The following is a 25,730-nucleotide window of genomic DNA, read 5'->3' on the forward strand; positions in this document are numbered from 1 at the left end:
TGCAACCTGTTACAACCATTTGACAATTTACCGAAGAGTAACTAAATTACAAACTAACATTAACAAAACATATTTACATGAAGCCGAAGAGACTCACCGACTAGCGTCTGGAGGTCTACAGTGTTACCAGGACCGGCTATCCACTAAAGTTGGAGGCCAAAAAGCTTCACTACGAATGGTCTGAGACCACAACGACACCCGAGAGAACTCTCCGTCTGTGTGGTCGCTTCAGTTGGTTGACTCCAACTGCCAGAGATCACAGGTATGGTCCTACCTCAATGCAAATCTCGATGACAAGCACTCACACAAAATGGCTCACTTCTCCAAACCGTGCACTGTAAATCCAGACATATTCTCAACCACACACCATGTGCCATGAATAAGTACAACATCCTGAATAATCACTCACCCCCAAGAGGAAAACAACTCCTCCACATACCAACAACAACAACAACAACAACAATTCACGTGCCCCCAAAATGACCAGCACTATTCCTCACAAGGCCACACATGTGTGAGCATTCTATGAACATTTTCAAGGATCGGATTTGGTTTGTGTTTCCATGATTGTTCTGGGACTGGGATGTTGAAATGTTTACAGATGTGCCAGTGGATTACTCCACAGATGCTGTCATGTTTTTCTGTGTACAGCTGCTCTGATATGAGTTTTTTTTTACATCTCCAAAGGAAGCGACTGGTACTTTCTATTTCTCCCACACAAAAACCTGCATTTATCTAATTGGCTCAATCCCGCCATTTCTTAAAGTGTAGTCTCCTTGGTCTTGGGCATTGATAATGACTCGTTCTCCATCACAACTAATTTGCCTTACCCTTAGCCATTCCAAAGAGCCTTCTTTGTCAATCTCTATCCTGTCAATCTCTCAAGCGATTTTGAAAGCTTCCTGCTCTTTTGTCATTCTCCCATTTGTCAGAGTATATGTGTGAATATTTATTTTTGTAATTTTCCGTTTTTTTCTTTGCAATCATTGGGGCTGTGTTTGTTTCTGTTTCATTTTCCTGTGTCGTATCCATAATTTGCACTTGTCTTTGGAAGTTTTTGCTAAATGGATTAAGGATCGCTTTTTCGGTCTGCTGTTTTCTTGCTCGTGCACAAATGTCATCCGATAGTTTGTTGAGCTTTTCACACACTCCGCTAGTCCGACACATGATATTCTGTGCATTTGGATAAGCTCCATCAGACCACCTCCTCCTTCTTGTCTCGGGAAGTAAAACCTCGGTTTGCATTGTTTATTAGCCCCCATTGGGCTTAATCCAAAACAGGAGCATATGGATTTGGTCTTGATTTTCGTGTGTGCATGCGTCCGCAACCATATTTCGGACATGTAATATGCAAGGAAATACAAGGAAATCAGACACAGGTGGAGGCCATACAGCCCATCATGCCTGCACCACATCAACACCACACCAATTTATCAACACCAGATCCAAGGAATAAAATGCAAAATGATTTATTTATTTATTAAGAATAAAGTGTTTTTGTGTATTCTTTGTTTTTTAAAAAAAATAAAGTTTGTGTATTTTGTTTTCCCCTCAGGGGAGAGGGCATGGGCTTGGTTAAAAAACACATCATCAACCACACAACACCCCTTGATGAGACCCCCACCAACAGCACTCCGTATACATGCACACAATCACCCATCAATGCTCAAGCTACCGGAAAGTCCTGCTAACATCCCTATACCCCTCCATCTCCATAACTTCCAGGTATCTATCTAATTCCAATTTAAACTTATCGATAAGTTCTGCTGCCTCAACCTTTCCAGGGATGCCATTCCATGCATGAACTGCTCTCTGAGTAAAAGTCCCCTGCCTTCCGACCGTCTTAACTCTCCGCCTCTTTACTCTCAGGTTATGCCCCTGGTCCCATCACTGTCTACTCAGTTGAATAATTAATCTGTACTTATCTTATCTTTCCCTTTCATGATCTTAAACATCTCTATCATATCTGCTCAGAACCGCCTCCTTTCTAGTGTATAAAGCCCTGTCTCCTTCAGCCGCTCCTCATAGCTAAGTCGAGCTATGCCCAGAATCAATAGAGTAGCCCTGTGCTGAACTCTCCCGATGGAATCCTTTTCCTTCTCTGAGTTGTGGTGCCCAAAACTGCACACAATATTCTTGATGCAGACTCACTAAATTCCTGTATAATGTTAACATCACCTCTTTTAATTTATAAATGATCTCCCTCTGAATACAACCTAAAGCCCTATTTGCTTTACTGATAGCTGCCTAACACTGAGCTGCCTGCTTAACGCCCATATCTGTTACCACCCCCAGATCCTTCTCCTGTGTGACACACTCCAAAATTACCCCTTGCATCCTGTAATCTCTATTTTCATTGCTCTTTCCGATCCCCAACACCTTACACTCGCTCAGGTTAAATTCCATCCGCCAATCTTTTTCTCAATCTATGCAAGTATCAATACTTTCCTGAATCTGATCACCACCCCCTCTGCTTTCCACCTTACCTCCAAGCTTTGTGTCATCTGCAAATTTGGAAAGCTTACTCTTGACCTCATTATCCAAATCATTGATGTAAATTATGAATCGTAATGGTCTGAGTACTGATCCCTCAGATACCCCACTACTTACATCCTCCCAGCAAGACATCCTCCCACTCACAGCCACTCTTTTCTTCCTATCACTAAGCCAGTTTGCAATTCAATTAGCTACCTGACCAGCCACTCCACAAGCCCTCACTTTGGCTAACAACCTCCGATGTAGTACCTGCCTTCTCAAACTTCTTCAAACCTCAAATGCCTTCTCAAACTCTCGGTATACTATATCCACTGCTTTTCCCTCATCCACCCAATCAGACACTGCTTCAAAGAACGACAAAAGATTTGTTAGACAGGAACGACTTTTGGTAAAGCCATGCTGACTACCTTTATTTAGTTTGTATTTATTTAAATGGTTTCTCATCTGGTCCTTAATTAATGTCTCCAAAACCTTCCCCGCCACTGAAGTCAAACGAACAAGTCTATAGTTTCCCAATTCTTTTCTGGATCCTTTCTTAAATAATGGTGTTACATTTGCTACTCTCCAATCCCCCGGTACTTGGCCTGACTCCAGTGAGCAATTGAAAATGTCTGTTAATATCCCGCTTACCTGCTCAGCCACTTCCCTCAATAGTCTCCGGTGCATACTATCTGGACCCGGAGCCTTATTTACTCTTAGATTTCCTCGCGGTTCCTTTACTTCCTCCACGCCAACCTGAATCTTCTGTAAAAGCCCTTTCTCACCACATTGATAGATACTCTCAGCTAATGGCAATTTTCCTGACTGTTATAGTGTAAAAGCTGAAGCAAAATACCTGTTTAATAAGCCTGCCATCTCACTTTCATCGCAAACCACTCTCCCTATGCTATTCCTCAATGGGCCCACACTGGTCCTAACCTGTTCTTTCCCCCTGATGTACTTAAAGAAAGCCTTGCTATTAGTATTATGTTTAATATTCTTAGCCATGTCCTTCTCATACTCTCTTTTGGCTTGCTGAGTTATTTTCTTAACTTGCCTCTGTTTACTACGTATGCACCAATTTTATTCGTACTTGGAACAAAGACAACACATGATGGTATACATATGCATGTCATTTGCTTTTCCGACAACAGATCCAAGATGGCCAACTGGCGGCCATTTTAGCAACAAAAAAAAAAAAACCCGGTGTCAAACACGTCCTCAACCATTTCTCAGACATGCATTGACTGATGTTATTCAATCTTGGCACACAGATAATGAATGATGGCTTACATGTGCAGGTCATAAAATTTTTTTGACAGCAGATCAAATTTGGCCGACTGGTGGCCATTTTGTTACTTAAATGTGTCCCCAACCATTTCTCAGACGTGCATTGTCCGATTTTGTTCAAACTCGGCATAAGCACATACAGTACATGATGGCATTCACGTGCCCCTCACTTTATTTTGCGATCTGATCCAAGATGGCCGACTGGTAGACTGATGGCCATTTCAGTTGTCCCTAAATATGGGCTATCCCTTTAACTCCATGCAGCGAAATTACAAAAACCACAGGGGCTATGACATTTTATGTCTTTTTTACTTGCTTTTCAAGTGGCCTATCTATCCTGCGTCCTTGTTGTTTTCTTTTCCCCCTTCAAATCTACCTTTCCAAAAATTTTCTCAGTCTATGTTATGGTTTTCTATGATATGCTATTCTATTGTATGGTTGCAGGTCAAATAAATAGGACAGTGAGAGCAACCACACACAGCAATGAACCTATCAATAGATTAAAACAACTAGTTAGATGTATGCTAACACAGGGACATACAGGTTTTTATGACTCTGCTGATTAAGTCGCTGGTCGCATAATGTTTTTGGGTTGTCCGTCCGTCCATACGTCCATCTGTATGTACGACTGTACATACGTACGTCCATGCTAATTTTCTTTGTTTTCTCTGCAACCGCTTATCCGATTGACAAGAAATTTTCACCATAGGAGTGACAACTCATGCAGAATATTTAAATTATAATTGTGACGTCATAGGTCACGTGGTGTGGCAGCCATATTGAAAAAAAGAGAAAAAATTGGACCTTGTATCTCCGAAACTGCTCCATGGAAAAAATTGAAACTTGGCACATGTGAATTACTCCTCACGGGAAACAAGTGATTTTTTTTTACCCTCGCTGAAGGATTCGGAGAGGGTATTGCATTTGGGTCCGTTTGTTTGTCTGTCTGTTTGTCCACACAAAACTTTTATGTTTTTCTCCGCAACCGCTTGTCAGATTGAGAGGAAATTTTCCACCATTGGTGCGAATTCTCATGTAGAATGTTTTAATGATAATTATGATGTCATAGGTCACATGTTGTGGCAGCCATATTGGAAAACCAGAAAAAAAAACTTTGGACCTCTGTATCTGAAACCGCACCAAAGAAAAATTGAAACTTGGCCCCTAGCAAGTACTTCTCATGGGGAATGAGTGTGATTTTTTATGATGTCGTAGGTGCCCTCGTTATGACGATTGCATTTGTAGAACGACACATCCGATCAGTATGAACATTTTTGAGGGTCATCTCGGGATAAAATGGTCCACAAATTTTTTTTGATGATGTCATCGGTCACATGATTTGACAGCGATATTGTTCTTTTTTAAAAAAAAAAACCTTCAAAAAATCTTCTCTGAAATGGCTGATAAGATTGAGGCGAAACTTTACACATATGACTGACTATCCATGAGGAGCAAAAGGATCCCACATATGATGTCATAAGTCACATGGTTTGACAGCGATATTGGATTTACCATAAAACTTATAAAAATACACCACTCAAAATAAGTCCTGGCGAAGGTTTGCAATCTCTGATTGTTCTTTTTTTTGTTAATTATGTCATAGGTGGTTTCGTTATGACATCATAATTGCATATGTCGAACGCTTTATCTGATTATTATGAAAATTTTTGAGGGTCATCTATGGCTAAATTGTATGGGGGGAAAATGATGATGTCATCAGTCATGTGGTTCCGCAGCCATAATGTTTTTAACATAAAAATCTTCAAATATATTTTTCTCCGAAATGGCTGAACAGATCGAGGCAAAACTTTACAGGTATGATCGCCTATCCATGACGAAGAAAAAGTTCGCCAACTATGACGTCACAGGTCACCTGATTTGGCAGCCATATTTGATCTACCCTAAAATCTTTAAGAATCATCTTCTCCGGAATGGCTCAATAGATCGAGGTAAAAGTTCACACACATGTTTCTCAAGTCTTGGGAATACCAGAGTGTTCACAAATATAATTAATGTCACATAGTCTGGCAGCCTTATTGGATTGACAGAAAATCTTTTAAAAATTCTTTCTCTTGAACTGCTTAATCAATCAAAGAGAAACGTCACAATTATGATCTATTAGTCATGGGGAATATATGTTTCAAATTTCAACCTGATCAAACACATGGTCTGGCAGCCAGAATTATTTAATATTTTAAATCTGTTCAGGAATTTAAATCAAATTTAGTAAAAGTATTGTAGCATCAAAGGTTCCACTAATGCGGAGCTTGTTGTGGCAGGAGGTTAAAATCCTGTGATGTACCGAACGGTTTTAACTCCTATGGAGACGTTCCGAATTATGGCAGAAAACGTGTGCGTAGATCGGGAGGAGAAACACGACAACCTCAGCTCTTGTAAACCAAATGCGTTTATTCCCGAACCAAATAACAGGGAAAGATTGACACAATGAAAGGAATAAGACAGCGGGTTGGGAGGGAAGGAAGGGAATGCAATTAATAAATAATTGCATACAATGATGCCTGGTGTTGGTTTAATGGTTAGTGTGGTGGGCTTGGGATCCTAGGATCCTGAGTTCAAATCCCACTCAGCTGTTGCATTAGTACCAGGTGGGGTTGACTCTGCCTGGCATCCTTCTGAGGTCGGAAAAATGAGCGCCAGCTTTCTGGTATCCTGCGTCAGAGTGGCGACCCATCCAGTATTGTGCCCAATCGCCAAGGAGACTGCCGAGGTAGCAGCAATGCTCTGCACAGAGTATGGCCCCGATGGATGTATGTATGCAATGAGAATAAAATAAATCAAAAGAAACTAAGGAGCCTCACTGCAAACTCAATCACGGACAAGAAAGAGACAAAATTGGGGACTCAGTTCTGGTGGGAGGGGGGAAGGATGGATGTGGAGCAGCCATGAGGAGGGATGAGGAGGTGATGGGCAGGACCACAAATAGGCAGCAGGCAGACAAATGAGCACGTGGCAAAGGCAGGAAAAACGGATGATCTCCTTTACTCTTCTTGGAGTCCTCCTCTCAGTCTCCCTTTTTTTCCTCAGACTCTTTTTAACTCAGACATGTTCTCCATCGAGCTCCACAAACCATATATTAGATGCCCCCAACCACCGGATTAGCTTCTCCCTCTTCTCCCCAGGCAACGCTCCCCCCCACCTCTTCTCGGCAATCCGAACTCCGCACCTTTGGAGGAGTCTATAGCTCCACCCATAGAGGCATTCATAGCTCCGCCCCTCTCTCTGGCAAAGTCTCCCAGCACCCCGGTTGAGGCTTATATAGGGGTTATATGGCACAATTTATTTAACCATAATCCCTAATTAATTATTACCATGTACTGCCCCTGTATGGTACACGTTCAAACAAGATAGTCCTTAATCTGATGTGTCCCTACTTATTACATTGAAAATGGCTCACTACTCGTTCATGGACAATGATACTCCATACATTTCTATCTGTTCAAAGGTGATATATAATCCCCCCCACCCCATAAACGCAACAGTATGTACTGTATAATGATGTAATAATGCGGGTGGAGACATATCTGATGATGTTGCGACGTCTAAGTGTGCCCTTCTAGTTTTGTGTACATTCAAGGCTTGGTGAAGAGCGAATAGATCAGGATGCAACAGAACAAAAGGAGCAGTTGAGAAAGGGGGTAGGAAACACCAACAGCAGGGTTGAAGGACAAAATAGAGGGAGACTTGGACAAATAATGGGTGTGGGGAGGAATGAGGAGGAGGAGGAGATGCATGGGTTGAATAATATGAATACAGAAGCAAACTCTCAGGACAGCATACAGGAAAGTTGGAAAGAGGTGGGCTTGGGGAGAGTTAATGGTGGTAGAAAAGATCATGCTTTTGGATGGGGGATGATCTGAGATGGTGGAGAATAGATGTCTTGAAGATTTGGAGGGAAGAATGAGATTGAAGAGAATGTGGATGTTGGTTCCACAGGTTAGAAAAGAGAGGAACAAACGAGTGGAGGTGAGCAGTGATTCTGGATTTTGGGAATTTCAACAGAAGAGGTTTGATGGTGGACCACATGTGCCCTGCAGAAACCTGGTGCAGACAAAGCATGGGAAGGGCAGAGAGCGCAAGACCAGAAAGGAGGTGGTAGAAGATATAAAGACCACCGACCTCTTTACAATGTGAAAGTGATAGGCCCATAGATTCAGTTTCATCTCGAGATATTCCAACAATCTTGAAGGTCTTGGTTTCCCTGGAATCAAGCTGAGCAAGATGTGAGGTGGGGAACCAGCCCATAGAGGAGAGCAGAACTCAGTAAAGCTGTGGATGAAGGCCTTGTAGGTGGATAAGAGTTCAAGTGTGCTAACAAAGGACTTTGTATGGCAGAGGATGCTGAGTCAGTGACTGCCTTTGGAGGCCAACTTTGAAATGTGGTTCACCCAAGAAAGATGACAGGTGATACTGAGACCCAGAAGTTTGAGTGACTGAACTTTCTTAAGAATATTGTTAAGAAAGTAGTGGATGGGGGGTGGGGGGTGGGTGGGTTGTTAGACAGTCCCTATCAGAGTGAGAGTGTGAGATTTGTCAGGATTGAAAGATATATTCCAAGTGTTTGACCACCTTGATTTTGTCAATGTCTGAAGAGAGGGAAGAGGATGTCATGGCAGAGGGTGGGTGCAGTCATCATCAAAGAGATAAACAGCATTTTCTCGAGAGTCTGAGATATCGTTGATGAGATTGAAACAAATTTTCTTCAAGATTAGAAAACCATACCAAATATGGTTTATTTTGCTCTTTTCTTTTGCTCTGAAAGAGAGCAAAGTCGATGGCACACCATCACAAATCAAATCTGGAGTTAAAATATTTTCCCCCCATTTTGACCTCTGTGACCCCAGGTCCCCACCCAGGGGCATGAACCAGAGGTTAAATCCAAAATATGTGGTCCCCAATGGTTATTGCAAATGTAAAGTTTCATTTTAAAATGTTTCGAAATGTGACACATAATTGCATTTTCTGGTATTTGACCTTGTGATCCCACCACAGGGGGCAGGAACAAAAGTGACCCTGCTCTTACACCTTCTTGGCATGTGTTGATCATAACTACAAAGTTTGGTGAATTTCTACCAAACCATTCAGGAAGAGATAGTGTGACGGACAGACAGACAGACAGACAGACAGACAGAGCCAATTACAATACCAGTGGGGCACCCATGGGAAACCCACTGGCATAGATAGATATGTATGAAATTTAGATCACCCCTCTTCATATATGATGCTTCACTCACAGGAGGTGGGAGGGGAGAGGATCATGCACAGGGGAGAGGAGGGAGGTCGGGATTGAGGTTGGGAGTGAGGTGTGGGAGAGGGTGTGGAGTGACTTACTTCTGCCTTGATTTGATTGACTTGGGAGGATTGACTTGATCAACTTGACTTGAGAGGAGGGAGAACCTGCCTTCACTGACTTGTATCGAATACACTTCACTTTACAAATTAAAAATTCCATAAAACCAAACGTTATTAATAAATATTGGATTCCATCGTCAATACACATATTCTATTTATTACGTACAAAGTTTTTTGAAGTGTTGTTTAATTATACAGTTGGAAAAAAGTGAACTCACCTGAAATAAACTCTTCATATATATATATATATATATATATATATATATATATATATATATATATATATATATATATATATATATATATATATATATATATATATATATATATATACACCCTGGGAAAATGAAAAATATAATTACACTGCAGTGCGATCCCTAACTTCAGTTTTCCCTTGCAGGGAACTCTAACCTTCCTCTTCTGCTCCTCCACCCTCCTCTCCTTTCCCTCCTCATGACTCCTCTTACCGTCGCACTTATACTTCCCGCTCCTTCTCCCTCTCCCCACATTGCGTCCAACCAGATGCATTCAAAACTGCATCATAACCAATTACTTCACAGGGAACTGTGGAAGAAAACTCACTCACAGGTTCTTTTAACAATTTATTAAAACAGTTGTATCACTTAAACATACATATGGAGAGAAGGCACTCCAGCAATGGTGTAACACTATCTAACTAAGTGCCCCAGCTTAGGCACTTTTATACTCAAAAAACAAGTGGGGGACAGAGGGTGAGATGGCTGGACAAACAAGATAAGGTAAGAAACAGATGTGGTCAGTCTCTTGGTTTAGGAGGAGTAGCTTGCTCAAGGCTTCAAGTCAGGCAACAACTAGGGTAAATTAGAGGCTGGCCAATGGGGAGAGAGTGCAAACAATTACTCAAAGTCCAAGGAGAATAGAACTGAGTTTCAACAGTGCTCATGTCTAAACAGTTGTATAGATAAAAGGATGTGAACAATCCTCCCCGAAATATTCCCAGCACAGATAAGCATTGCCACATTCCAAGTAGCTTTATTAATGAGAACCAGTTGCCCCAATGCCCTCTCACATTCAAAGAGTAAAGCTTATACTTTAAAAGTTGAGTTAAATCAGAATGTAGAAAAGTTATATTAATCATGCCTGGTGTTGGCTTGATGGTTAGGCTGATGGGCTTTGGATCCTAGTCAGGATCTTTGGGCCCCGAGTTCAAATCCTGCTTGTCTGTTGAATTAATATCCAGGTGGGGTTGACTCAGCTTGTTATCCTTCTGAGGTTGGTAAAATGAGTACCAAGTACCAGCTTGCTGGGATGATTGAGCCATTTGAATATCCTGTGTTGGAGTGGTGACCTGGTCAGGATTGTGCCCAATGGAGACTGTGTTGGCAGCACCAATGCTCTGCATAGAGTATGATCCCTGATGGATAGATTTTGCTCCCTTATGGATGGATTTAATTATGATTGTGTATATTAATCATGTAGTAATTGATATATCTAAGCTTCCATGTGAACTCATGTGATGCTTCCAGGTAATTAAGTTGTTCTTGTCATTGTCAATTTCATTAATACATAGTAAATAATCATCACGAAAAGCAGAAATATACTTTATAGAACACAAATTTCACAAAGAAAATGAATATTCCCAATTGGATCCTTTCAATCATCGCATATTAAATGGATTTAATCAATATTGTGATATGTGGGCAGATCAGACTGGTTTCATGTATCAGACTGGTTCCAACTTTTAATGTTTTCTTGATAGTTTAGATGCATAGTTTAGGAGGAAAACCTCTTCCTCGGAACCCTATGCTCGCTCTTCTACTTCCCCTCCCTCCTCTCCTTCCTCACATTGCGTCCGACCAGATACATTCAAAACTGTATCACAACCAATTCCCTTGCAGGGATCCCTTCCCTTCCTCACTACTCTCCCTACCCTCACTCGTCTACTTCCCCTCCCTCCTCTCCTCCCCCTCTCTCCTCTCCTTCCCCACATCACGTCCGACCAGAAACATTCCAAACGGCTATTAGAATGCATTTTTTTTGTCTAAAAACGCCAATATTCGTCCGATTTTCTCACCTTTTGCTGAAACTGAAACTTCAAACCATCTTAGTGACCATGAAAAATAAAATCAGATGGTGAATTAGAGTTAAGATAAAGCTGTGAGGGAGTCTGAATGAACTTTATATTGCAGGCCTTAATTTCACTTAAAATGTATTTTTGCCGAAAAACGCTAATTTTCTTCTTGTTTTTTTTTTTTGCATCCGAAACTTTCACCATCTTAGCGACTCCAAAAACAGAATGTTAGATATCAAATTAGAATTAAGATGAAGCTGTGAGAGTGCATGAACGTGCGAGCCTTACAAAAGAGGCGAAACAGAGCAAACAAAATGTCAGCGACATCATTTTGAAGCCTCTTCCTGAATGGGGATATCACCTCCCTGAATTGGGAAGCCCCACCCCAAATAGACAGACAGATGGCAGAGATTATACATATAGTTCGATAGACAGATTGAATAGATAAATAGAAGACCCCTCCCCCTCCCACATTTTTTTCCAAAAGCATCTCAAAATTTTTGATGGCAGTGGAAAATGGCTGCCACAGCCATCAGCGGCTGAATTTGAGATGGCCCAATATCCAAATCTGTTCATAATATGATAGGCTACTCGTGTGCCAAATTTGGTGCTTGACTCACAAAATGCACAATTGTTATGCTATATTTAGCTAAGTTGCCCCACTAATAATAAAACCTTAAAATCAATGTTATTGAAAATATAAACGATGGCTAAGTTGATGGCATGCCATTGCAAATCCCTGTGGAACCAACTTCCTCAATATGTTCAATCTCATTCAGTCATTCTTCCCTCCAGAAGTTCAAGAAAGCTGTTCACCACCCTCTTAGATCATCCCTCATCCACAACCATAATATTTTCCATCTCCATTAACCCACCGCACAAGCCCACATATTTCCAAGTTCCCAGATCTTCCTTACTGAGAGTTTGTGGCTGTCTCTTTCGTGATCAACCCACCTCACCCCCAGCATCAGTTGGTGGACGTTAAAGATCCAATACAACAGTGTCTTCCACGAAGAGTGGGTGAGCTGAAGCTGGCACAATGGCCAAGTTCCAAACTCCTGCCCTAACATCCTGAGGCATCAGCGGTACAGCCATGCCCTCACTCCTCAGACAATGAGGCTACCTGCATCTTTGTGCTGTATACAAAAGAAAAAGTAGAAGAAGACCCCTCACTCCATTCCTCGTGTCCTCACCGAGCCCTCGTTCTCCTACCTTGCTTATTTCTCCAAGTCTTCCTCTATTTTGTCTCTCAACCCCACTGTTGAAGTCCCTCCTCTCTTTCTAAAGGGTTTTAGACGGGGTGGGGTTGCCCCCCCCCCCCAAAATATGTATTTGCTTTCTTTTCTGAAACCACACACACACACACACACACACACACACACACACACACACACACACACACACACACACACACACACACACACACACACACACACACACACACACACACTTTCGTTGAAAGTTGACCACAACCATTATCACCCTTGATGTACCAAGGTTTGTTCATGGCATTAAAAAAAAATCCAGAGGTATTTACTTACTTCTCTGTCATATATTTTGTGGGTCAACCACGCCTACCAGTGGTTGCCTGGTTATCTTATCCGGCCGCTACTAGGTTAGTGCCCAGGGGTGTTGCCCATATGTTTATTATCTTTGTGAGGTTCTTTGTCATCACTCCTGTCGGTCCAGCTCTCACTTGTACAACTTTGGCATTCTTTATCTTCCAGGATCTTCTCACTTTATTCTTGACGTCTTGGTGTTTGGCCATTTTCTTGATTTCTGCATCATGAGTCCAAGATCACTAGTATTATCACCTGAATCAGCAATGCCTTCTTCTCTTTTTTTGTACATAAGTGTTATAACTGGTCTCAATGCTTTGTTTTCGATGTTCACGTGTGATGGGATCATTAGGTCGTACGTGAGCGGTACTTCCATATTTTCAGTGATTACTTTTGTTTCATCTTCCCACAAATTTTCTGGAACTGGGGTATCAAAGTTTTTGCAGATGTGCCAGCGGATTACTTTATAAACTCTGTTGTGTCTTTGTGTGTCCAGCTGTTCTGACATGAGTTTGTTTTTGTGTGTGTGTGTGTGTTCGGTCATTAAGCATAAAATATCATTCTCATTACGAACCCACCGACACCCCTCACCTTTTTCTCTTTTTTCCCTACCTCTCTCTTTCTCTCTCACCTCCTCCTCACATCCCTCCCTCCCACGGTATAGCAACGTTTTGTGAGGCATAGCTCTCCCCAACTCCCCCCCTTCCTCGCTCTTCCCCCCTTCCTTGCTTCCCCTCCCTCCTGCTTCCTCTCTCTCTCCTCTCTTCCTCTTTCCCTCCCCTCCACCCCCTCTCAACCCCCCGTCAGTGAAATGACAGGTTGTATTTGCTGGTATTTAATATTTTTGAAGGAAGGCTGTCCTTTTCACTCTCATACAGGTTGGGTTGTGATGAGGTCTGATAGCAGAACTATCTTTCGACTGATGCGTGGTCGTTGCACATGACAGACAACCTCGTACTCACCATCCATTCGATACAAAACTGAACATCATAGTTTTGGCATGATATGCATCCTCGCTTTTTGTCCCGGTCATGATCTGCCCAAATGAATCTTGATGTAAAGATGAATTATACTGTTGCCGTTCTGTAAAACCACAAACTTCTAAGGCAGTGGCATACAACATACAGCAATCCCAAGACAATTATTGCAATAGTATATGTCTTAGATAGTCCCTTCCATATGTCTAGTGGGTAAAAATATGGAAGATGCGTTGTGTGGGACTCGTGTAGTTAGGTACTTTATATCTCTTATATCCTCACTTTAGCCTTTAAACCTTTTACACGAACCATGTAAGCAAGCACACATGCCATGCAAGTAACAATAAGCAACACGTTATGAGCGTCTGCAGCGTGCTCGCGCTGCGAGCACACCCGGCCAAGAGTGCACTGGTACATCGTTTTGTTGGAGTTTGCGTGCCCATTCCCTGTTCAAATGTGCACATCAATTCCCAACTGCCACCTCACCTCAGGCTTCGCTCTGCTCACCAAACCTCACCATGTTCACTGCAGCCACTTCCTACAACTGGGAAAAATACTTTTGCAACAACCCATGCTAAATCCCAACTTTTATTCACCATCTCACTATGAGCGCCATGTAGCACTCGGCCCTCAACATGGATGCCACGTAGCAATCAACACTCACGACAGACGCCGCATTGCCACCAACTCTCACAAAGAATGAAAAGACAAGAGCACCCTGTTCTACAACTGCCGCAACTGCCACATTGTCACGAAATCCACACCGAAACCTCAAGGGGCCTGGAGAGATGCGGGTCGAGCTTTTCCAGTGCAAAATGTGAAGCGTGAATGTGCGCTTTGGCTTATGAGGCGACCTGCGGGTAGCACAAGGATTTTGTTATGATTCCATATTGCAATAAAGAGCAGTGCACGTTCGGAGCCAGAGCACGCGTCAGAAGACCGTGGCCCCATGCAAAGCTCGGAGCTCCAATCCGTGCCAAGATCGATGAATGACTGAGCCAGTTTCCGGCTTCGAGGCCTGGCAGGGAGTGGCTACAGCCGCTGTGGCCCTTATCAGGAAGTGGCATTTGCCTGTGGCTCATCGAGATCTGGTCCTCGGCCCCTCCCTTCGTCCGGGCCCAGAAAAATGGCAGAGTGGAGCCAGTTTTCTCTTCTTCACCCTCCACTCTTCACCCTCTTTTCTCTTTTGGGTCACGCTCTTTTTGGGTCAGTCGCTCTTCCAGTCAGCCTGCTCGTAGGTCATTCAGTCAGCTTGCTCATCTTCACAAGTCCATCCTTTTCTCCTTGCTCGCTGGTAACTGCTGCTGCTAGTCTTCGTGTTCGGGGCTGTCAGTGCTGCCACTGAAGGAATGCAGAGCCCGATGGAATCAACTAGCAGGAAGTCAGCAAACTGGTCAGCGCAGAGCGAAAAGTGCCGCGAGTCTCTGTAACCAAGTGAGAAGGGGGGATCGCACACGACTGCCACGAGGTGTGGCTGCTCCGTTTGAACGCTCCCCAATAGGTACAGTCATCTACACTTACATACATTTACACAGCTTTGATAGGGACTTTCTCCTTATGTATCTTCTTCTTCCATATTTCTTTCCATCTATCTCATCTACTGTGGACGCATAGAAGAGCATTAATGTAGGCAAAGCCCCACTGTTCTTTTTTGGGCCGAACCGAAGAAGTGAACGTACTGACTCACATTCATATTTTCCTCTTGCACGACGCTACACCCCCACATCACACTATACCAAACCTCCCACTCCCACATCTTAGACATAATCAGTATTCCTCCCACCTACCTCTCACTAAGCATTCTGGGTTATGTTGGTCTGCCGACTGCACCAGGTATTGAGAGGTCATTTACCCTCACCTGCTTTCTTTCTCTCTGGGTTATATATAATCGTGTGTGTGTGTGTGTGTGTGTGTGTGTGTGTGTGTGTGTGTGTGTGTGTGTGTGTGAGAGAGAGAGAGAGAGAGAGAGAGAGAGAGAGAGAGAGAGAGAGAGAGAGAGAGAGAGAGAGAGAGAGAGAGAGAGAGAGAGAGAGAGAGAGAGAGAGAGAGGAGAGATATATATATATATATCTATATATATATATATATATATATATATATATATATATATATATATATATATATATATATATATATATATATATATATATATATATATATATATATATATATATATATATATATATATATATATATATAGCACCTGTCCTAGCATGAGTTAAGATTGTAGAAAATATACGGGATAACTCTGCCCTATGTCTGCTTTTGTAAGATTGCTTGTCTTTTGCCGCACCCCACAAATTCCTTGCTTTCCCTGCTGAATATACCAATAAATTCACTGTGCCACATACCTTTCCTCACTTTGGTTATAAATAAATGCCCTGTGTAGAAATGTTCCCAGCTCGTTCTCATGTTTTCCTTCATTGGTCCAGCATGGCTCGCACCCGAGCTTAGCTGGGACATTATTCCCCAAAAATTCACTTTGTAGCTAGTACATACTTGGCAGTTCCACTTTATGGATTTCAGAATCGGATCCTACAAATGAATACAAACATTTCTGTCCTCAGACAGTTATTTCCCTAAATGTATGTCCAGGATAGACCCATCCCCATGTCTGGTGGGATTCTAACTTTGATGTGTTGGAGAAGGGTATAGAATAGATTCCCTCTCTTAGGGTTGGCATTTTTCTTTTTACAACACATTCATGCATGGGAGAGAGCTGTTAACCCAACGGAGGCTCGTCTACCCCCTTTCCATCAGGACGCATTGACTTGGAGGTGGATGATTTATTTACACTTTGGACTTACAGGACATTTGATTAAGCACACTGCAGGCTTTTCCTGAGCAGTTATTCTGATGGTGAAATATGGCTGTGGATTATTTACCTCACCCACCTATTTTTCATTGACGTTCGACACCCACCTCTTTCACCGACATTGATGTCCACCTTTTTCCATCGACGTTTGATGCCTCGTTTGGCAGCTCTATGGATGCTGGTTGGCTCTTGGCTGTGTCAGGCTGAACGAGGAAGGAATGATCACGAGGTTGACGGTTGGTCATGTGCAACGATGCATCAAAAGGGAAGGTGGATTTGGCTGAAGTCTGCTTGAGGCTCCGCTCAGACTGGTTGCCTATAAAAAGGATGGGAGGACCGTTTTCCTGGCAGTTTGGTGACAGTTGGTGACAGCCTTACAGCTCTGACCGCTGGTGACACCTGGTTACAGCTGCTCACAGTGCGTCACAGCGTCTCAGCACCTCACAGCGCTTCAGCACCTTACAGCTCCACACAGTGCCTTGCAGCTCCTTACAGCACTTTACAGCTCATTACAGCTGTCTGTTGGTTGCGGCTCCTGGTGGCTCCTGACGGTGGGTGACGGTTGGACCGTTCCTGCTGGTTCTGCTCATACCTGATTATTGGCATCCCTGGTTCCTGGAGGTGACGACGTGACCCCGATTTGTGTTCACGCCTGTTTGCAAGTGGGTGCACGGCGAGGCAGGGCACTGGCGGTGGATCAAGGCACGCTCGTACATTTTGGGACATTTTATGTGACGCACGACGACTTCTACCTTGGTAAGCGGATACCAAGCTGTTACGGATCTGGAAACGGATAACAATATATTGTTACGGATCTGGAAACCATATGCATTCAACATGCAGATGTCCCAAAAGTCAGTTATGTCATTATAGTGCAGCAGATTACTGAAATAATCTTTCACTTGGTGGTACAAGCACCAAATTTGGTATACATGTGCTCCAGGACCTATTCTCTCAGAAAAGTACGTTACCCACGTTGAAAAACAAAATGGCCACCATTTTCAAGATGGCCACCATTTGAAGTGGTTTGAATCTGTGTTTGAGCTAAATTTTGATGGAATAATGCTATTTTAACGTTCTATGCATCGAAATATATGTTTTTGAGTTAGAAAAATCCATTTCTGCACTTACAAAATCGTAATTATTGAAAACTAAGATGATATGGCCGGAATTAAATGACGACAGGCTCTTTTAGCGCTACATTTTGCAAAAAGAAAAAAAATGAAGAATAATATAGCATATACAGCAGGAAATTATTATCTTTTGATTCACGTGGTGGATTAGTTAATCATTTAGTCCTCACATTTGCATGCACACAACTGTGTACACTTGAGACTGAAGCGATAGCATTTACATCGCCCTCGGCATTCCGTCTTGCAGCCACATTTTGTTAACTGCTGACAACTCTGGTGGACAATGGGTGGAATGGTCGTCCAAAAGACTTGCCAGACCTCACCATCTTTCTGCCACCCCCAGTTAGCAGGGCTTTCAGTTTGCATTTTGCACACTGTTGCCTGGCCCCATATGCAGCCTGCTTGGTAAGCAGACCGTTTGACATGCTGTATGAGAGCTGCGCTTGTCGGTGGAATGGCATCATAAGACCTTTGCTTCCGAGCGAACAAGTCCAGTCTTGCCTCATCAACTTTGTCCATAGTGCTGTTCTTGTCATACATGGTGATGACAAACTTCTCAAGGATGTTGTAGTCTGCATTTTCCACGACGGGTGGGTACTGACTTAACTTCTTGAAGACGGGAGTCACTTGAGGGTAAACCTCCCATGCCTGCCATGCAGTTTTTTTTGCCTTTTCCGCGAAAAGCTGACAGAATATCACAGCCAGTGAAGGCATGAAAGAACAGCATGCCACTGGATTTGTCTGGGCCAAGATTCACCACCATGTCATGAATTAGCAACCACTTAATGAACTGACCCTGGCCAAATTCAACCCACAGCATTTCCATGCCTGTGTCTTGGAGGGTAGCAAAAACACTGACTGCAACAACGAGAACATCTGTGTCACATGCTTTAATCAACACAGACGTCATCTGTTGCTTGGCTGCATGAAGAGCATGAGTGAAGATTCTGGAGTCGGCTTCCTCGTGGTTGCAAGGACTTAAGCCATCAAGACTGATGGATCTTTTGGAAAGAGCCTGATCTCCTTTGGTCACAACAACGACATTGTCAGGACGCATGGTCACTATCTTATCAGCAAGGAACCCAAAGAGCTCTGTCTTCTTGTTGTTGTTGTTGTTGTTGTTGTTGTTGTTGTCTTCTTTGTTCTTGGCTGCAATGTGTGCCCTCTCTCTATGATACAGAGCTGTTAAGCAAGAGTAGTGGTATTTCAGTTCCAGGGCAACCACATCTCCACCGCTCAAGACAGCCAAAAGCTTGCCATCATTAAGATTGCGAGCACATTCATTAAGCCTCTCATTTAGCTGCATGGTCATGGCTTGTCACAACTTTGACTTTTTTCACATAGGTTGTATCTTTTCACATAGGAAACACCATTGCACTTCCATGCTAGTTCTTCACATTTTTGAGTGCCCTTCTCCTGGATCATTTTGAATTTCAGCTGCTCTTTTAGTGGCATGCTCAAGTTTATAGCTGTCAAACATTTTGCGACAATTTTGGTGGTACTTGGCACTATTTCGCCTCAGTGTATCCTCAATATCACCTCCTTCATCCAATCTAGATGGGTCTAACCTGATCGGTAACTGGTGGATTGCCTGAAATTGTGGTAAGTTTTTTGCTATCATGGAATAACCATCAGAACTACACTCATAACGGGTTGGGGGAGACTTCAACTCTTCTTTTGTATCAGTCTGACAGAGGCAACACTTGCTCAAGTCAGTTTTAGGAGTACAACTCAACGGATTATTAGTGGACATATATTGAACAGGTTAAGGCCGAGGGTTTATCCTTTTACCACCTCACCGTACAAAATACATAAGCACATAAGATATGGGATACAACTAGGTTCATACATACAAACGCCCTACACCTCGCCCGATCGTTCATCCATTGCCATTTAAGTCCCGTGCGCTCTGCACACCTTCCGGGTAACTGAAGCCCCGTTACCCTTGGCTCGGCTCTCCCACGCTGACACATCCTGTCAATTCAGGCGCGGCTATCTAATCGTGTAATACGACAACTAGCTATACTTCAAGCTGAAATATATACAGGGGCTTATGAGATAGCATTTGGGACATTCAAGTATACTACAAACTACAGTTTAGGTTAGTAAACTCCAGCTACAAGTAGTACACTATAAGCTGACACTGAACCCCATGCTGAGTCTCACAGCAGTGATGTCACCAGTGTGCCCTGGTTGTGCTTTAACATCACTCTTATTCACATAATGTAACAGAGCTTGACCGCATCACCTCAATACATGATCACAGATGTTGCCCAGCAATATCTGTGATAATTTTGTAAGACAGCTACAAAAGTACTGATTTTAAGTCATGCAATGGCCGCCATCTTGAAAACTGGTAACCATTTTCGAATATTGGTGACAAAATATATTTCTCCAGTCAAAATACAATCTATTTAACATTTAGATCAATAGCATGTTCCTATTTATAGACGTTTCGCACTGAAAACCCTTTTTCCTATTTTATGAGACGGCCATCTTGAAAAATGGCGGCCATTTTGTTTTTCAACGTGGGTAACGCACTTTTCTGAGAGAATGGGTCCTGGAGCACATGTATACCAAATTTGGAGCTTGTACCATCAACTGAAAGATTATTGTGGGATACTGATTTAATCTGCCCCACTATTAAGTATGTGTGTAGTCAGATCCTCTTCCTTTTGTCTCGTGGGAGAATCAAAGGCGTCCGTTGCAATTTCTTTTAGTTAGGTTATTACATCTAACAAGCCATCTAACAAGCCATCTAGCAACCATCTCATCTGCATGATCCCTCGGCCCATCACGATCCACCACCAACCAGCTGCCTTCTCGCACCCTGACGTGCCAAGGCAAGATCTCGCGGTTCTGGTTTTTCGGCTCCCTCAAACATTGTAACTCTTTTACAATGACATTTGCAATATTGATACTGTTGCTCGACAAGTACAAACCTGCATGGAAGAGTGGGTGGAGTTTCCTGGCAGGGGCCGAAACCCCGCCCCAGAAAGGCTAGTCCATGGGAGCCTGCCCAATCAGGGTGGGGAGTGACGTCTGTTTGAGCAAGCCCCGCCCCGTTGAGGGAAGTCCATAAATTCCCGAGCACTCTCTGAGGCAGAGGTAGTTTTTTTTGGGTTGCTACGAAGGGGTTGTTATGAAGGGGTTAGTACGAAGGCTGTTCGGAGGTTTTTGACGGGGTTGTTGTTGAGCGTGCAGTTTTTTTGAAGCGGAGGGTTGAGCAGAAGGTTGTGAAGGCGGCAAACGTGTCTCTGCTGGCCCTCCACAAGGAAAGGAAAGAGCGACCCTGACCCCCCTCCATGGACCCCGCTATTCACCACCCGAGCTCCGCTACGAACCACGAGTCCCACACGTGCGACTGGGGACCAAACCAATGACCTTTGTCAGGTTCCGCATCACGGAGCACCCCCTTCCTCCGAAGGTCAGGTACCCAGCCAGACTCTGAGCCCCATCTTGTCTCTCTCCTCGGCGGCGAGGGTCCAATAAAGAACTCTGGGTTTATTTTCATTTGTGTGTGTGTCTGCGTGTGGCCCATCTTTAAGTAGAACTGAATAAGTGTTTTTGGATCATTGTAAATATTCCTTGCTTGCATATTCATGTGAAGTCTTACTTTGTGTCTTCATTTACTGTAAACAAATCATCACATAAATGTTCCCAGTCCATTTCTCTCCCTTCTTGCATTGGTGCAGCATGGTTCGGATCTGAGTTTTAGCCGGGTCTTTGTTCCCGTTAATCTGCTCATCCTAGCTGGCACGGCTTTGGCAGTTCCGCTCGACTGCACCCGAACCGGAGTTGGTAGTCGGTGGTTGGAACTCTACCGCAGTCAGTAGAGTGACCCGGTTCGAGCAAGATGTGCCGAGGGCGTGGTTCCCCGGTAGATGACACCGCGTGGTTAATTAGGTAAATTGGTTCTCGACAAAAAGACCCTACGCTACGCGGTGGAGGTATTGGCGTCCACGGTTGGTTAAGCGACCCGCCGCCTCACGGAGTCATCCGTGAGTGACGGCCTACAATTCCAGGAATCTGGTGGGAGACGACGTAACTTCCCCCACCTAGCGGTCGTTCTCGCCACCGGTCCCTGGCCCGCAACAATATGTATATATGTATATGTATAGATATATAGATATATATGTATACGTATATGTTTATGTATGAGCCTTGTGTTGTCGTAATGGTTAGGGCGGTGGCCTTGGGATCCTTGGATCCTGAGTTTAAACTCCACTTGGCTGTTGAATTAATAAAAGGTGGGGTTGACGGCCTGTCATCCTTCTGAGGTTGGCAAAATGAGTGCCAGCTTGCTCGTATACTGTGTTGGAGTGGCGACCTTTTCAGAATTGTGCCCAATAGCCAAGGAGACTGCTCAGACAGCACCAATGCTCTGTCCAGAGTATGGTTCAAATGGATGGATGTATATTTATATATACACATACATACAATATTTGTATACGTATATACATACTATATATATATATATATATATATATATATATATATATATATATATTATATTATATATATATATACACATGCACATACAATCTATATAATTTGACCTTTCTGTTATTGTGGCAAAGAATGAACAAACAATTTTTTCAATACTGCAATGCACTTTCAAATTTAGAAACTTGAAAAGCAGAAAATGTTAAACCTGTCCTCTGCTTTTTTCCTCTTTCGTTAAATGGAGGGTTATATTCGAGCCGTGAGCGCACACATGTGCACTGAACATTTGGCATCATAGTCCCGATAACCACTTGTGCCAGCGCAGGTCACATCATTTGACGTTCTAATGACACCCCCTAGTGGCGTATTTGGCATTGTGTTTGTAATTGCCTTCCTTTCACCACAATTTGGTCTGGGCTGGATCTGACCGCACAAGATTTGTTTCAATTAATACATGCAACTGAACAAGTGGTGCATACATAGTGTACTTTAAATATTTGTAAATGATGTTAATTTTACCCGAGCATTTTCCACCAAATGTGAGATAATGGATGTAGTTCACACTCACATTGTGGAGAGACGGTTTTCAGCAACCCTTTCTTCAATCGATTGTTTTCTGCAAGCCGGAACATCATTTCCTTGAGAAGCTTTTTCTGCTCCTGCAAACGATTTCTCATCTTCACATTTTCCTTCTGCAGTCTGTACAAATCACTTCTTGCTGTCCTCAAATCCTGATACGTCTTTAGAAACTCTTCAGAGGCTCCACTCATGTTGCTGTCATCTTGTCTGGAAGTTTCCTCGGATTCGATTATAACCCTCGTCTTCCCTTGTCGAGGTTTAAAGCTGGAACTGCCGGTTCTTCCAAAAAACATTTTCTCTTTCGCCGGTAGTTGTGTGATGTTAACTTCGTACACACAGCCCTGGCACACATGCCTAACGCTGCTTCTCAGCACACCCTCACCATCACTGCTGGTCATGTCTTCATCATGAAGTTCAACAACATGTTTCCGATGTGGTGGTGTGTGCTTCCTATTTTCGAGGCTCTGGGACCTGGTAACTAAACTACTTGTTGAACAACTGACATCACTGTTGATTGACATTTGTAACTTCCTGTTAGTCGTATTTACATTGAAGGGTCTCTGCGTTGCTGATGCTGTCTGTGTTGCCACATCCTGTTTACATATTCCCTTTATATCGGCATGTGGACATTTTCTGTAAGTATTACTCAATTTGCCTTGAACTTCCGATGCTTGCAGACACAAGTTTCCTTGTGGTTCATCGAAGCCAATCAGATTATGTCTGGAAACTCTTGCTTTCAGCTCATCCACATCTTTCACCTGTGCCTGCAAAGCTAGCTCTTGAGCACAACTTTCAAAATCATCCAGCTTATCTACCCAAACCTGACAGTTTGTTGACGAAAGATGATGTGAGGGGTAAGTACTGCTTCCTAAGCTTTCCACATAACTTATAATGCTCACATGCTCCTCTTGCAACCTCCAAAATGCCTGTCTCCACCTTTCGCAATGCTCTTTCGCTCTATCTAAACGCACGTATAGATTTCCATTGCATTCACTGACTTGCGCAAGTTCTGCATACAAGGATTCCCTTTCCTTCAATAAATCATACACAGCAGCTGTGATATGATCTCCATCAATAAACAGGTTTCTGCATTCTTGAGAAGTTTGCACAGTTGAAAGGTCATATTCCTCCATGGACACCTGGGGTAAAAACTTTTCTTCTGCTAAGTTGGTCCCAATCTGGAATACAATTAATACGGAAATTTAGAGTTCACTCGGATAAAGATCAGAAACGTTTGCTTCAAGTTTGTACTTGATGAAGATTCCAGTATTGATTTTACAATTTCAAACAAACAAACAAAAAATCAACTCTTCCTGTCATGGAAAGAAAGCAGAAAACAAGCTCCAGTGGCGAAAGAAAGTCTACACCCCATTCACAATTTTCACCTTTTGTTACCTTGTAGCCTGGAATTAAATTGCATTAAATCAGACTTTTCCCACCTTTATTTACACAGCGTAACTCACAACTTTCAAATGAAAAACAAATTCCACAAATTTCAGAAAATTAATTAAAAATACAAAACTAGAATACCTTGGTTGGATAAGTGTCCACACCCTTATAATAGCAATTATAAATTAGCTCACGTGTAACCAATCACCTTCAACATCATACACCAAGTCAATTGGCCTCCACCTGTGTTAAATTGTAGTGATTATAATAATTTCAGAATAAAATCAGCTGTTCCTATAGGTTTACTCTGATGGGTAGTGCATTTCACAGCAAAGACTCAACCATGAAAACCAAGGAGCTTTCAACAGACCTTCAGGAAAAGTTGTGAAAAGGTACAGATCAGGAGAGGAGGAGGAGATTGCGACCATACTCTGTGCAGAGAGTTGGTGCTGCCTAAGCAGTCTCCTTGGCTATTGGGCACAATCCTGGACGGGTTGCCACTCTGACAAAGTATCCCAGCATGCTGGCACTCATTTTGCTGACCTCGGAAGGATGACAGGCTGAGTTAACCCCACCTGGTATTGATTCAACAACTGAGGGGGATTTGAATTCAGGAACCTAGGATCCAAAGCCTGCCATCCTAACCATTAAGCCAACACCAGGCTTACAGATCAGGGGATGCGTATAAAATTATTTCAAAGGTCGTGAATATCCCTTGGAGCACAGTCAAGAGAATCACTAAGAAGTGGAAGCCATATGGCACCACCAAGACTCTGCCTAGATGAGACTGTCCCTTCAAACTGGATGACCAAGCAAGGAGACTGATCAGAGAGATCACCAAGAGGCAAATGACAACTTTGAAAGAGCTACAGGCCTTTATGGCAAAGACTGGTCACTGTGTGCATGTGACAACAATATCCCATGCACTCCACAAGTCTGGCCTGTATGGTAGGGTGACAAGAAGGAAGCCATTACTCAAAAAAGCCCAGTTTGAGTCCCATTTGAGGTACACAAAAAAACACTGGAGATTATGAAGCCATGTGGCAAAAAGTTTTGTGGTCTGACAAAACCAAGATGGAATTTTTTGGCCTAAATGCAAAACGTTACATTTGGTGAAAACCCAACACAGCATTCACCCAAACAACACCATCCCTAATGTGAAGCATGGTGGTGGCTGCATCATGTTATGGGGATGTTTCTCGTCAGCAGGGACTGGGGCACTTGCCAGGATCTAAGGGAAAATGGATGGAGCAAAACACAGAAAAATCCCAGAAGAAAACCTGCTGCCCTCTGCAAGAAAGCTGAAATTGGGACAGAAGTTCACCTTTCAGTATGACAATGATCTGAAGCGCACAGCCAAAGCTACACTGGAGTAGCTAATGAACAAAAAGATAAATGTCCTTCAATGGCCCAGGCTGAACCCCGACCAAAATACAATGAAAATCTGTGTGGCATGACTTGAAGATTGTTGTCCATCAATGCTCCCCACAGAACTTGACTGAGCTTGAACAGTTTTGCACAGAAAAATGGGCAAATATTGCCCACTCATGGTGTGTACAGTTGGAAGAGACCGATCCCAACAGACTCACAGCTGTAATTGCTGTCAAATGTCCTTCCACCAAGTATAAACTCAGGGGGTGGACACTT

General features: G+C 43.1%; 1 protein-coding gene across 9 annotated transcripts in view; it reads right to left on the reverse strand.

The window, feature by feature from the left end:
* Positions 1-9,670: 9,670 nt before the first annotated feature.
* Positions 9,671-25,730, reverse strand: part of LOC147034344 (uncharacterized) — a 71,780-nt gene continuing 55,720 nt past the window's right edge. For 7 of the 9 annotated variants that reach the window (XM_085881156.1, XM_085881166.1, XM_085881148.1 and 4 more), the window contains 2 exons: positions 22,684-23,872; positions 9,671-10,528 (listed from right to left, as the gene is read on the reverse strand). In XM_085881156.1, coding sequence (XP_085737282.1) covers positions 10,467-10,528; positions 22,684-23,872 — 1,251 coding nt within the window. In that variant the 3' untranslated portion in view covers positions 9,671-10,466. Of the gene's footprint in view, positions 10,529-22,209; positions 22,539-22,683; positions 23,873-25,730 lie in introns of those variants that run through there. The other 2 variants (XM_085881142.1, XM_085881124.1) reach the window with 2 other exon arrangements.

Source organism: Eptatretus burgeri, chromosome 1 (genome assembly GCF_056783735.1).
Source record: "Eptatretus burgeri isolate ZD-2024b chromosome 1, Ebu_testis_v1, whole genome shotgun sequence".
Lineage (NCBI taxonomy): Eukaryota > Metazoa > Chordata > Myxini > Myxiniformes > Myxinidae > Eptatretus > Eptatretus burgeri.